Raw genomic sequence first — 15,364 nt, 5'->3', positions numbered from 1 at the left:
TCCGTCGCACAGCCCGCTGCCATTCCGCTCTTCGCTTAGCGTCTCTCGGAAAAGAAAACAAGCGGACTTTCGGACCATTGTCATAGTTCCCTCGACAGTTGGGTACACAATACCGCCCCATGTCTCAGGATACATTCGTCAACAAAATAAATTCGGCGGAAGCGGTAACTGCAACACGGAACAGCGCGCACGGCGTGGCCGCGTGGTCTCGTTCAACGACAGAGTGAAATAATTGTCACGGCTGCCGCCACCTGTCGGACACTCGGACAACTTACGGCTCTGCCGCAAAGCTACGGGCTACCACGGTGCCACGGTGCTCGCTCTCCTCGAGAGAGGTCGCCCTCCTCCTTGCCTGTCAACATGCCCGGACACGCCGAAACGCTGCTGGTACGGCGTGAGCTAGGTGGTGTTGGCGTGAGAGGCTCGGGCAAAGTTGAATGACGTCACACGAAGGCGCGCCGGAGTGAAGAGGCCTGAACTTATCTATACTCGGCGACAACTTTTCTTGGCACCACTGTGGAAGCTACAGAGCCAAAGTGCCTGCATGCGCGCGCGCCAGAAATAGTACCTATATTTATTTTCTAATTCGAAAAGTTACCTAGCTCGAATAAATAAAGATTTCTTCGTTATAAAAAGAGAACGAGTATGGGAAGCCATTCGTGAAAAATGTTATTGTAACTTCAAGTTTGTTTCTGTCTTTATTTTTGGACAGCACCCACGTTTTCCTCACGCCTGCACTGCATTTTCCTCACGCCTGCTCTCTCAGAGTCTCAGTAAACATGGCGTCTGCGATGTCGCCTGAACCGTTGGCCTGAACCGTGTGCGGCCGCAACTCGCCGTTTCGTTCTCCCGAAGAAGCTGTACTCTAAATGTGACAGAAAGTGGCTATCAAACCAGACCACGCAAGTTATCTGCAATGTCATCGCTAGAGTGAGGCGCCGTCAGTGTGACTCGTCTGCAAATGCAGTGTGCCGGACTGTCGCCGAGCTCACCGGAGTAAGTGAGCGAACAGTTAAGCGTATCAAGGCTGAAGCTCTGCGGGCCCAACTTGCCTCCCCGAAGCGCAAGAAATTGAATTTCTCGGGCCAAACCGAGAAGCGCATCACCGGCAAGACGCAGCTGCTGCGCTATTACACGTTTGCGTTGTCAGCATTGCGGCGCAAAGTGCACAGCTGCTTCATGCGCAATGAAATACCTACGGCCGAGAAACTACGCTCTATGAAGGTGTGTGACCAGCGAAGCTTGATAAAATATTCTGCGTCAGCCTCTTTTTAATTAAGCGTGAGCTCTCCTTAAATCTAAATCCAATTCAGCGGCATCATGGTACTTGCATTCCGTATTTATTCGAATACAATGCGATCTTTTCCTCCAAATTTTTGCTACTAAAGTCGCCCCTCGCGTCACAATCGTGATCGCGTGACAATCGAGGAAACACCGTATTCTGGCTGCGGTGTGCGCTTGGCGGCGTTCATCATACTGCCATGTGTCTTTTTTTGTTGTCTTCGGACTTCACCCGCAAAGACTGTTTAAATGCTCCGCGCAAACCACGATGCGGTGTTCCGGAAGCGTCACGATTGTTTTAGATCTTTCCGTTAAGATTGCGCGCGGTACGCGAATAGTCTAGAGATTACGTGGCCACCAGCGATAACGCTGGAACATTCGATAGAACATGTATAAAGCCGACACGCTTTACCACTTGTCAGAATTATTGACAGACGACGCTCTGATGACTCGTTTCCCGGCCACCAAGTTCGGCCAAATAAAGAATTTCATCTTCGACACGCCCACTGCTGCCTTCGTCAACTAAAACCTGTGACAATATACAGTACAGTAGTAGATGCATCTACGACACTGATGTTCCCATTCTGCATGCAGGCGGTGTGCTAAACGCTCTAGCGATGCGAGCAAGCGAAACCGAAACTGGAACTGAAATCGCTGCAAGATGGCCGAACTACTTGCGTAGTAACACAAATGTGCGGAGTGCCCCGCCTCCGTAGCCTTCGCTCCAATGCCAAGATAATTGTCGCCGAGTATAGGTGGTGTTGGTTTTTCTCCGGCCGTCCGAATCGCACGGGGAGAGCGTATTTCCCGAGGTGGGCGTGGCGCGCTCTTTTCTCCGCACCGCGGCGCTCTTTCTTGGGATCGGCCGCGCTGTTGGCGCAGCTTGCATGTGGCGAGGAAAAAATGGTTTTGCGCTTTTATTAACCGCGCGCTGATTTGTAAATGTCTGGTCAAGGTGTACGAGAGGCCAAGTAAATGCCGGGGCCTATCGATTCTCAAATGGGCTTTTTTTTTTTTTGCTGTAGATTTGCGCCGCCTTTATCACAGCACTTAGAAAAACGATGCCTCTGCAAGAGATCCGCATGTGCTAGAAACCTACTATACTTCGAAATTTGCGGGCTGTATAGTATGGGCACGCTAGCGAAGGACAAGAAAAAAAAAAGAACGATGACGAGGCTGGGCGTGATGACGCCCGGGGCTCGCGCTCGCCCTGCCGCTAAAGACCGATCAGTCGTTGCCGGGCCTCCGTAAATTAAACGCGTTTTTCTTGTCGCCTACGTGTTCTCTGAGGGCTTTGGCCGACCACTGGCCCCGAGCCCACAGTAGATATTTTGATAATGTTGTAAGCTAGATTTAAGGCGTGCGACGGAAGCCGTCTGGAAGCAGTCTCGCAAAGAGCAGGTATCGGTGCTTGCTTCCTTTGTGCATTTTTTCCTTCGGTGTAACAACATATAGCGAAATGAAAACACACGTACAGCAGCACTCAAATTTTCCATTAGGGACACTTTGTTTATATTTCCTTTATTAACAATTTGCAGGCACTTCCTTCTATACGGAATGATTTACAGGCATCCCAAGCTTCTTTTTGCTATTCGACTTGCAGAAGGGTACGCAGCAGTATGCCATATTCCTGAAATTAAAGAGAAGACACAGGACCTCACAGCATTTTCTCTAGCAACTGCAACAACAACAACAACAAAAAAGACAGCACTGACAGAGTGTCAGTTATATAGCCGTAAGTAGTCTGCAACTTCAATTAATAAATCACTGCTATTGAATCGAACATTCATTTCCACTTCCACGCCAAAATTTTGTCTTCTTTACGCAGAACGCCAGCGACACAAGCACGCAAGATAAAAAACCGCGCAAACGCCGCAGCATGAGCGCGTTACAAAGAAATAAGGTCGAGCGCACGCTGGAGCGGAACGCTAACTGAGCCGACCAAACTCGGCATCAGCAATCGTCATGCTCTCTCCTCGCGATGTCGCCGGCGCCATCAAGTCTGGCGCGACAGCTGCGCTCGCATAGGGAACCAGCGCTGGAGTTTCCGTGCCGCCCTGGCGGTCAAAGCGCGCACTTCTCAGCCGCTCCCGCGGACGACACGCACAAGGATGGCTACTAGCGAAGGCGGTGCGGGCACTGAACGCCGAACAAAACAAAATGGAGGCCGACGGTTACTGCAGCGTATATAAGTGTCATAACTACGTAGGAATGAGAGGTGATATATCTTTCTACGTCTTTCCTGCGAAACCATACGAGCAAGAACGGAGGCAACGTTGGATACAAGCTGTCAGGCGAGCGGGGTAAGTTCGGTCCTCTTTGGCGGCGTCGAGCTGGGGTCTAAAGCGAATTTCGCGTGTTTCATTTGTTTTATACAACAGTGAAGACGGCCAGGTATGGGAGCACTTGAGGCACGTCAGTTGACGACGTTGCATCGGCTAAGTTATTGAGCTCGAGTGCTACCGCTGCGACGTGCTTGCAGGCGCCTTCGCTGCCGGCCTTGCAGGAACAGGTGGCCCCACTTATCAGGCGCTGAGACGACAGCTAGAGGCGAACACATAAAAACTGCAATAAGTAAACGTGCACAAGTTTTCGTTCGAAATGAAAACATGTAGTGCCAGCGTTGCGATCACGCACGGAAGTCAACTCGCTGTACGATTAAACCAACTGTGCGATTTACTGCGTACAGCTTCGCGCTTATTTTACACAACTACACGCGCCGTAAAGAAACAGGACAGGAACACGCGGTAATAACCGATCTAGCATCAAATGCTCGCATACCTGAAGTGTGACATCGTAGCTGGCTTGGTGTACTTGCGAGTGGAATTTCGCTGCAACTTGAGAATCGCTGTCACGGCACGACACCGTCTCTTCCACATCGTACACATTTCGCCTTGCACAGCTTCGCCCCGTTTTCAAGTGCCTTTCTGCGGAAGTGGTCCTCAGGCCATGTTATTTTACTAAAACCATAGCGGAGCACAACTGGCGCCATAGCTGTCGACAACTTAAACAAGCACGGGACCGCGAACCCGGGAACCACGCTAGCGGGTTTACGCAGGCGCGCTCGCCGCGGCACACTGCGAAAATATATAAAGCTTTGCAGATTTTCTTCAGTATTCTTTCGCTTGATGGCGCTAGCTGAATGAGCATTCGCAGAACCTTGTTAATGTTTTATTTTCTCTCTCTCAGAAGCTTGAACCGAAGCGAAACGACACGCACAGCCGAAACATATGCGAGCTGCAACAAATGTCGTCGGATCGAGCGGCGGACTTATGCCGCGACTTCCCGCCAGGCGCATTTTTTCGGCGCGCCACCTATCCAGCGCTGGTCTCCCATAGCGCACAATGCCTCGCACTCGCCCACGAGGCTTCCCCAGTTTCCCTTTCCAACTATGTACCTCCCGTCGCGCCGCAGGAGACAGGGAGGAGGTTGCAGGCGGTCGCCATACGTCTAGACCGTGGTCTAGACTGAAAGTCGCCGGTTCTGCGACGACCACGGGCTGGTTACAGGCGCGTTTTGTTCATTTATGATCGATTGATTGATTTGGATGCAGTCGAGAGCACAGTAAATGAACACGATGCTAATATTGCCATTGTGCTACCAAAATGTAAGTAAAATCCGGATGACGAAAAAGGAGGCGATAACAACTCGGGCACTTTCACTGTGAACGACGTGTGGAGTAAATGTAGGTCGGCTAATCGAAGCCTTCAACAATATTCCGGCAAAATTACTTATCATCTTACTTCAGTGTCATCCCCAGGGCACTCAGTTATCTAGAGCGTAACCGTGCTTCGGTTGACCAACTCATAAATATCCGTACGCGATCAAATAGTAAAACGATGTGTCACGATAGGAGGTCAATATGATTCAACGACGAAAATTAGGCCAGTTTTCACCCATACACGTCTCCAGAAAGGAAGAATGCTAGAACGCCCTTGTATATTTCTCAAATCAAGGTATTTCGCGCCGAGACAAAACGGACCGTAATGAAAAAAATCGCCAGGCCTGCGCTGAAACCGCAGCACAGTCACAGCGAAAGCTGGAAGAGCAGCGTTTCTAGAGCCCGTTAAGCTCTCTTGGGGCTACAAAACAAGTACACTAGAAAGGTACCCACTACGCCATAAATCACAATTTTTGGGAAGTTGGGAAGCACCTACTAAGCCATTATTCGTCATTCTGCGGAGAAGCGAGGCACCAGCTACACGTCAGTAAGGCATCATGTGCACTTTGTTGACGCGACGACTGATGACGATGAGGAATTATGGCTCAGCCCTTTGTAATGGGTTGGAATCTTTAAACGGCCCACCAGTTATGTAATTTGCATTGGGTGACGCCCGGTCACTATTTCCCTCTCCCGTCATGCTGTATAACATACGTTGACGTGGGAGAGAGACGGGGGGGGGGGCGAAGAACTTTACTGAGACCCCGAGGAAATGGATCATGCGCTTATGGGCTTCCTTGGCAACCAATACAAGTGCACTTGCGAGGCACCCACTACGCTATAAATCAGTGTAATTTTACTGAGACCCCGAGGAAGTGGATCATGCGCTTATGGGCTTCCTTGGCAACCAATACAAGTGCGCTTGTGAGGAACACACTACGCTATAAATCATTGTAATTTTTTAGAAGTAGGGCAGCAGGCACTCTGCCATTTTTCGTCATTCTACGGAGAGCGTTGGTACCTGCTATACGCATGTAAGGCATTATGCGCACTTTGTTGATGCTGTGCCTGATGACGATGAAGAATTATGGCAGAGTCCTTTGTAATGGGTTGGAAGCATTCAACAACCTACTCGTTGCGCAATTCGCATTGTGTGACGCCTGGTTACAGAATTCGCGTTGTGCGACGCTTGGCGCTTATTTTACTCTTCTACCACGCTATATTGCATATGCTAATGTGGTTCCTTTCCGACATGAAGCCTGTATAGGACCTTTTTGCAAAGCAGTTTCAAGCACCGGCGTGGCTCAGAGGTTGAATACTGGGCTCCCACGCAGAGGGCCCAGGTTCGAACCTCGTTCCATCCTGGAGTTTTTTTCTTATTTCGTTTTTTTTTCTTATTTCGAGCGATACTGGTTACGGACACCGGCGGCGGCGGCGGCGGCAGCGGCGGCGGCGGCGGCGGCGGCGGCGGACAACTACGGCGCCAAAAACGGCCGGTGAAATGATCTCATAACAGCTTTCGCTGTAAAAAAAGGTAACACTACCACAGACGATTTGATACCTCCTTACAATAATTTATATCAGGAAAATTCAGCAGTTGCCGTGGTTTTCTCCGTAAATTGGACCAAAATAAATGCAGTAACAGAAAAAAATACTTGCCTTCAGTGCATCCAGAAGATCCTGGCGTCAATGCTTGCTCATACGCAGAAAAAAAAAAAAAAAAACATACGCACGCTGCAATCCCGCGCGCTCTGCTTTCTGCCGTGGTCTCCGCTGCCGCAGGAATCCTAGGAATCCTAGAGTTACTGTATATGCTACCTTTAGGTAGTTACTGTATATGCTACCTAAAGGTAGCATATACAGTAACTCTAAGGAATCCCAAGTGAGTGCGCCATCCCGCGGTAGCCGGTGCGCGACGCGACGTTCGTTTTATTTGCTGGGGAGCGCGGCGATTGGGACGGCCGGAGAGAAACCCGCCGCGCGCCCGTTATCTCGGAGGCCATGGTACGTGGTAGTGACAGCACCTCGACATTGCGCATGAAGGCCATGAGGCCGGGGGATAGATATTCTCTATCAAGCCGATCGCTCGACGTCGCGCGATGCCAAGTATAAACATACCTCCCAACATCAGTCATTGACAAGTGTTGTACGAGACGCTCAAGTACTTTAGCATTGCAGTTAGAACGGCCTTAACCTGGACCTCGGACGTCAGTGTGGGAGCCTAACCCCCGTATTCAGAAACGCTCCTTGACTTGAACTTGACTTGCCACCGCCTTAAGGCAGCGCGTTTGAAACGCGTTTGTTCTGCCTTGGCACCGCCTAAAGGCAGCGCGTTCGAAACGTGTTGAAGGCGGTGGCAAGTCAAGTTCAAGTCAAGGAGCGTTTCTGAATACGGGGGTAAGACACAGTTGAAACCTCCTAAAAGTACCGTATGTCGAGAATTTAAAAGGTAAGTGTCGAGGGAGCGAAAAAATATGGCAGAGTTTGCGGACACCGCCGGCTCATAGATGCCAACAAATCCGATGCGTAGAGAAAAGAAAGTGCAGTCGATCGCCAGCAGACGTCAAAGGCATCGAAGGCATAGAGAAAGAAAAAAAAGTTAAGAGTGGACACTCCCATAGACCCCAGCGGCCCAATCGACCCTAGCGCACCTGGTGGTTGGTGAGAGCAAGTGGCCTGCGCTTCCTGTTTCGGTTTCACTGGCGCGAATTTTGAATTACTGTGCGTAACCGACGTTTGGCTATGGCGAAAGTTACTTATTTCTTCGCCCAAATGGCAAAGCTATTGTTTGTCGTTTTCAATTAGCGATTCCTTATTTTGTATAGTTCAATGGTTCGTGCGAATTGATGTCGTGACGTAATTTTTATTTCATTTAAGTTATAATAGAAAGGGATGCAGGAAATCATAATTCACTACGGCTTCATTTATCGCGCTTGTGTTTTTCTTTTGGAACAAGCGGTCAATCTGTATATCAATCAAAGACACAGCGTATCCGCAATGTTTTTATTACAAGGCACGGTAGAGGCTGAGCATATAAAAAGCACAAAATGAGAACAACACCGCACAGAAATGCAAGGTAGACAACAAATGCATCTCGGCTTACAAATAAATTGTAACAAATACAGAGAGAACACAGACAACGCACAGATCGTTAGAGTTCACAGAAGCTGGTGAAGTATGACACACTAGGCCGTAAGGATCTCTGGCAAAAACCCAGCGCACAAAGTTGAAGAAGGAAGAAGTGAAATACACATAACAATCAAGTCGCGAGTCACGACTGCGTTTCACCGAAATATAGCACTGAAAAAAAAGAGAGCGTACAGAAACCACAGGACATAATACACCAGAAAATCCAGGATTTATTCGTGGTCTGAGGCTTCGGGAAACGCGCCGTGAAGCATGCGAGTACCAGCGAACGCTCCTCAATGTTTCGCACGGAGCTCAGCGCAGAGACGCTCGCATCGGTGGCAGACGCAGCACGCGTCGCCTTGGCTTGACGCATACGTTGCACAATGTTCACGTCTAGCTGCCGCATAGAGCCGCAAACTGTTTTTTTAGCGAACCTCGCCGTCCTTACAACCTTCAGAAAAAGGTTATAACTGCGCGAATAAGACACCAGGTCAGAAACACGCAGACACACGAAGAGCAACGTGTGTGTGTGTGTGCGGGCTTCTATGTTACTTACATGGTGTCTTATTCGCGCAGTTGTAACCTCTTTCTGAATGAATGGCCCAACTAGCCCAACAACATCTCATTCTACAAGCTTCTCTTGCAAACGTACCTCACCTGTTGCCTCACACATGAAAACACCGACGCAGCCGACGTGGACGAAACCTTCCCGCTGTCATGCATGGGTTTGTCGCTTTCAGATGGTGTTTATCACAGTACGGCTGAATGAAAATGCCCAAGTAGGTGTGTTGAGTAAATTGTTTTTATGTATAAAGAACCTGCCAACTTTGGGCGTATAATTATTATTTTGTAAAAACAATTCTGTTGGATTGATGACAACTTATTCTTTTTTCGCGCTTGCGTCCTCTGGCGTTTGGTGAGAGCACTAGTTCGTTACGTAGTCGTGACCAAGGAGGTTAAAAAAAATTGCTGGAGTGGCGATTATTGCGCAATAGTGAAGCCGTGCCCACCAAAAGATGGCGGCTGCGCCCGCCATCTTACTAGGGGCACGATAAACCATCAGCGTTTGGCGAAGGAAAGCGAGCGTTTTCCACGCACGCCAGAGAACTTTATTAAGGCAACTTTTAGGGGTCAGATACTGCTGCAGGTGTGTCTTTGTGTTACTAGTTTTCGTAAGTAAGCTTCAATGTCATGGCAAATTTTATTGGACATCAATCTTCAATACTCCTCTCGACGGGTTTCTTTTGTCGGCAACAACGATCTTTTATTTTGTAATTAACGTAGCATTTACACCAACAGATCAAAGCCATTTGATCTCTAAGTAGGCACTACCAGAAAAGAGCAAGTTTCCGAGCTCTTTGGTGGGCAAAAGCTGGCTTCACTTTCGCTAGTAAGGCGTTTCGAGAGCTTCCACTCCAGAATTTTTTTAAACCTCCTTGGTCGTGACGTACTTCCTGAGGCCAGATTTCGCGGAGTGTCCTCTCTTAACTTTTTTCTTTCTCTATGTCGAAGGTGATGTGGTAGTCACGCAGAAAGCTGCGGTTAAAAATGTACTGTGTGTTTATCTTAGTGGACCACACGACACCGCTGCGGACGGAGCCAAGTATACGTGGGCACATCTAGCTTAAGTCATCCTGAAGAGCCTCTGCGCTAGATCTCGTTATACGTATCCCATTTCGGCTGCCTATCCAAATAGCCTTCCTTGTAACCTGTACAATACGGAGTACTGTAAAACGCACATTCAGTTTTTATTTTATCCTTTAAGCAATACGACATGATGGAGAAAATGCTTGGAATGCAGCCGTTTAAATGTTTGCTACGAATTGCCCACAAATCACGGGGCAGGCTCAACCAGAAAAGCTGATGGATATAGTAATGAATGAATGAATGAATGAATGAATGAATGAATGAATGAATGAATGAATGAATGAATGAATGAATGAATGAATGAAAATTACACGCGGAATCTCCTTTGGGAGTTGTCTTGTTGTGGAATTGAGGCGTAAGCTTAGACTCTTACGGGTCGCAGATTTCCATATATCGTTGTTTACAGGCTGTATCGGCGTGGCATCTTTCGCGTTCTTCCTAGCGTTCATCAGCTTATGAAAGCGGCCCACAGCAAGTGGATTCCGCGAACAGGAAACGCAGTTGGGCATTACGTTTTCGCATCTACTGAAGCGTACAATCGTCCCTGTTAGCTTTACATTTTGTCCTCGAGAGGGTTTTTGTTGTAGCACGACGAAATTCAAGGCACCTTTCATAGGAAGTCTTGCTAATTAACAACAACACTTCCTGCGCTGCGCAAAGAAAATGTTACTTAACATTTGGTTTGCACAGCGTGTACAACACGTACATAAGGCCCAGATTTAATCACGTTCTGCAAGCGTGGGTGAACCCGCTAAGGGAGAAATTATTCATTGCGTGCGATATTTCGTGCTTGTTTGATTCATTCGCGCTGTACCTAAGAAAACAGGAATTTCCACTTTTTTTTCCCTTGTAAAGCGTAAAACTAGGGCGGGCAGTCACTGGGGCGCTTCTCCTCGCCGAGAAGCCAAAGGGTTGTTTGCGCTTATTTAGAGTTTGAGAAAGAAACAGATGAACACTACACACCAAACGTACATAATAAGCGGTACACTCGTGTGTTTGTCAGGTTGTGCCATTTTTGTTTAACCGATTCTACTGCGATGCACTTTGAACAGCCAAGCTGTTCTTGGTCGAGTCTTTCATGTCCGGGATCCGTCGCTTGTGGGCATCAAACGGGTGTGCGCCACAGACATTGGGTAAATCCCACTACTCACAGTTAACCGGCAAACGGGTATGTGCCACAGACATTTGTGCGGCCTATCGGAAAACTGTCATCATCATAAACGCGTATGTGCTGCAGAAATTCGGTAAGTCCCACTACACACAATTTCTTTGTTCAGTTGTGTTCAGATCCGTGGGGCGGTGTCTTGCGTCCCTCATGATCACTACGTTGGCTGTCTCGCTCGCTCTCTAAGAGACACGGCGTTTTGAGATCGCGTGTCTCCGCTCGTGGGGCTATGCGGGCTACCAATGGGGACGCGTCACTGCGACGCTGATGCATGCACTGGCTTCAAGGCGTGCCACACGAGCGCTGTGAGGCGGCGGCGGCATCGCTTCGAGCCACAAAGGCAGGAGTACGATGGAACAAATCTGACCGACGCATGATGTAGGAGAAGGACAACGCGTCTGCCGCGTTCTGTCACCGAACGGAGGCGGGGACCCTTGGCGGGGACGGAACGAAACGTCACGAGAGGATGAGAGGGAGCAAACAGCCAATAAGCGAGCTAAGGGAATTCAGAAACGTTTTCTACGCATGAAGAAATCTCGAATATAGCTGAACATCAATATTGGCAGGCATTGTTTTTCGAAGCTTGAAATTAGAGAGCGCGATGACTTTAACAATTTATTTCTGTTAGTGTCTTGAGTGGACGCTAGGTGGTGCCGCAATTTGACAAGTCGTTCGGTGGTGACTATCGGCGCGGGATTGGAATAAGCCAGACACAAAGCAGGCTAATTCGATTCTCCGGCCCCAGCGCTTGCGTTTCGGTCCAATCCAAGTCGTCCGGAGACTGTTTTGTGTCCGTTCTATCTACAATACGACGGCTTCTCCAAGAACATTCTATATCCGCCTTTAAAGCCAGGCACAAAGAATGCACATGAGTGGCTTGGCAGTATGGTCAGCCAACATCCACACGCACTGGTTGGCAGCCAACACGTGGGCAACCAAACGGCGAATGCAAAGCGTCGGAAAAAAGCATGGTTGATTCCTCCGTCATTGTAATCGCTATAACACGAAAGTAAACCGGATGCTTACCGAAATAGTTGACTGTGCGCTGTACATTGACATAAGAGATATATAATAATAATTGTTGGGGTTTAATGTCCCAAAACCAAGCTATGATTATGAGACGCCGTAGTGGAGGGCTCTAGAAAAGAAAGCGTGGTACCTATGACTACCGCAGCGCCCCTTGCGGCAGCCAGAACTTTCACTACGTGCCGTGCGCTCCTCTGTCACGGCGCGGATGCAGCGCCCGTCACACTTACCCCTCTAAGGTCGCTCAAAGAAAAAAAAAACATGGTTGATCCCTCTGTCATAGCAATCGGAATAACACGAAAGTAAAGCGTGCCCTTACAGAAGTAACTTAATGTTTACTGTACATTGATATAAGAGAGTTTGCACAATGTATATTGATGTCTGGCAGCTGTAGCACCGTTTAACGTGGATGCACCCACTTTGATGATTGGTAGTACATCTCCGTCCCGACGACTAACGTCCACGTTAAATGATTACACAAAACCTTGTGGTAGCTGTAGTAAACAATGAAAGCGTAATCAGAGAACGAGATGTGATAGCCAGAAGAGCGCCGCATATTGAACGCAGAACTTGGTCACCATCCCGCGGCATGTTAAAGTGTGATTGGACAGCACGGCTGGACTGGAGGGAAACGCAAAGCGCGTCGTGCCGACTCCCCGGCCGCTATTTTGCTCAGGGCGAGCGCGTGAGCGTGGAACGCGGTGCAACAGCTAGGTCAGGCAGGCACGCGTCGAATGAGCTATTTTTTGGTTTGTATTAACGTGATGCTATGAGCGAGGCCGACGCTTTTACGACGCTTGTGCTAAGATCGCCACCTCGCAGTGTGTTAAGGCATTGACAAAATTAAACTTCAACTGAAAACGCGCCGAATGAGACGGACGTGTAACGCGTTGCAGGTGTTATTCGCGGAGGTCACAGTAATGACGAATTACTTTACTTTACCGCTCCCAGAGGGCAACACCACCCCGCCGATCGGGAGAGTGGTAGATATAAAAGGCGCGTTTGTAAAGCCTCTAGAGTCTGCGACCGTGGCGCAATGGGTAGCGTGCCCGGCATCTGTTGTTGCGGACCGAGCGGTCGTGCGTTCGATGCCCGTTGACGGAACTTTTTTTCTTTGCCATCTGATTGTATAAATTTTTTCGACGTCATTTCCGTGACGGAAATACGTCACTGGAGTCTTGGTGGACCGCGGCATAAAACACTTTCGTGTTAAAAAAAACACAATCGCTGTGTTTTCTAACGACGCTTCTTATGCGTTACAAATTTCGACGGCGTTTTACGGGAAGAACCCGGCGCTGGAGAGTGTTCAGAAATGCGGGCCTCGATGGTGCGCTGGTCGCGTGAGTATTTCTATGCGCCGTTTTTCAATAACTGATGCTCTGTCGGTCGTGGGCTCATCGGCGATCAGTGGTTTCTGGTATGTGAATCTGATCTTGTATCGTGGTCACTCGTCATATCGCGTTGCCAAATTTCATTACTGCCTGAATACGAACGCATGACTGTCGTTGTTTCCTGTAGCAACTGAAGTGTGGCTCTGCCAAGCACGTGGATGAAGGTCCGATTCCCGGCATGGAGGAAAAAGTTAGGATGGAGCATTACGCAATTTGATTTAAATAAATAAATAATTAAATAAATAAATAAATAAATAAGGTACGCGCACGCCAAGCTTCGCTTGAACTCATTTTGCTTATATGCGAAGGGATCCTGAATTTCTTTTCTTTGTTGAAGGCATTTTCTCGAGGCAAGCTAACAAAAGCGAGCTTTCAAAATTGCGACGAATGCCTACAAATTTGCGCAGTTAGTGCCGCACATTGCTCTGGGCAAGGGAAATGCGGCGCGCTTTTCAGAACTCCCATTCTGGCCACCTGACTGCTGTGTTGGTTATTGGTCGGGATAGAACTAGCCAGCTCGCACTGTTACGGCTAAACCATCCCTTCGCGCTTTCGCAAATGCGAAAAAACAGTCGATAAGCTTCTGTGTCAATGTCCCGCCACATTTATAAACAACGCCAGACTCCCCGGTACATCCGAAGAAAAGGTATCACTCGTCCTCGGTGGATTATTACTATTTATTTCGCTAATTTCAGCTTGGTGACGTGAGTGCCTTGCGCCTGGAGCTGGTGTCAGCCGCTGCGGACTTGCACCCTGGCCTGGGCGTGGCGCTGCTGTTCACGCTCCAGAGCTTCCTGGTCGAGATGAAGAGCAGCCACGACAGCGTGCTCCACCTCATGGCTCCCATGGCAACAATGGTGAGTACCAAAAGTGCGGAGAGCTGGGCTTGTTGGTGATGGTGAGTGCCCCGCTGGTCAGACGGACCAAGTTACTCTATTGGGTACACAGCAGGCAACTACTATATGTACAAAGATCATAGAGTAATACTCATTTCCCTTCATTAAAAAAGAACGTAAATAACGGAGACAGACATAAGAGAACAACAGAATGGTGCGTTTACTTTTAATTAAAATTTATTATAGGAACGCGAAAGATGCAGCACCACCAAGCGGACAAAATGGGAATGACAGCAGCAAACGAAACGAAAAGAAAAAAAAATTCATGAGCTATTCCTGTATTCGAAGGCGGATGACCAGCGAAGCTGTTTAGCACACGCCAAAAAAGGTGACACAATTTCGGTGAAGGTATGGCGGCTAGAGGGGGGGGGGGGCTCTGCCACCATGATGAAACGTACTGAAAGGCACAGGATTCTTTTAATTTAGTGTATGCTGTTTTGTTGTTCTCTGAGCATGGCACATACCCAACGCAGGGAATCGGCTTTAAGCCGTTCCACCTTTATTTGCGTGAGACAGAGGTGCAAGGCGCAGGATATTCAATGAATTAATTTATTGATTTTCGTTACTAATTTACTTTGTTTACTTTTTTCTGTTCATTTTTAGTGAACAAATAAGTTGTGAGTAGGGGGGTTGTCACGACTCGGTCGGGGCCGAAGCACCAGCTTCTCCCAAGATGTGGCATGGGGGTTGGGCCTCTGGTGTATGGCTTGCGCCAATCGCCGGTATGAAAGAGTCAAGGGCCTTCTCCAATCAAAGAACGCAGAAAAAACTTTAATAACGAGTTGACACAAAGAAAAAGATATTCCCACTCGAACAGAACAGTTATCTAGAATACAAGGGTGAACTAATTATACATTCCACAATTATACAGATAAGTGCAGCCTGCATGAAAATTCAAATATGTCAAGACACTGAGTAGTATCAGATGAATTACCAAACAGCAAGAGCCGAGCAAATAATTAGAGTCCGCAGTCCACTAAGTTCAAGCGAATGACATACGTAACCGGGCGCAGCAGAGTCCCTCAACACCGGCACCGAGCATAAGTGACCCTTGAGGCTGACGAGATGCATGGGTCAGCGGCGGCTCCACGGTAACCGGGGGTGATGGGTGGCTGCGTTTTGTCCCGGGAGTTGCCCAGCGTGGATCTCTTCTCCGGCGCAGAGCAGA

The 15,364-nt window shown here is 48.6% G+C and overlaps 1 protein-coding gene across 1 annotated transcript in view; it reads left to right on the top strand.

Annotated features, from left to right (window-relative positions):
* Positions 1-15,364, top strand: part of LOC119383815 (solute carrier family 13 member 5-like) — a 50,776-nt gene that overhangs the window by 25,107 nt on the left and 10,305 nt on the right. The window contains exon 6 of the mRNA XM_037652106.2: positions 13,996-14,157. Within this exon, the coding sequence (XP_037508034.1) occupies positions 13,996-14,157 (162 nt within the window). The remainder of the gene's footprint in view (positions 1-13,995; positions 14,158-15,364) is intronic.

This window comes from Rhipicephalus sanguineus, chromosome 2, assembly GCF_013339695.2.
Source record: "Rhipicephalus sanguineus isolate Rsan-2018 chromosome 2, BIME_Rsan_1.4, whole genome shotgun sequence".
NCBI classification, from domain to species: domain Eukaryota; kingdom Metazoa; phylum Arthropoda; class Arachnida; order Ixodida; family Ixodidae; genus Rhipicephalus; species Rhipicephalus sanguineus.
The sequence above is the reverse complement of the archived record's forward strand: the minus strand, read 5'-3'. Positions and strand labels throughout refer to the sequence as shown.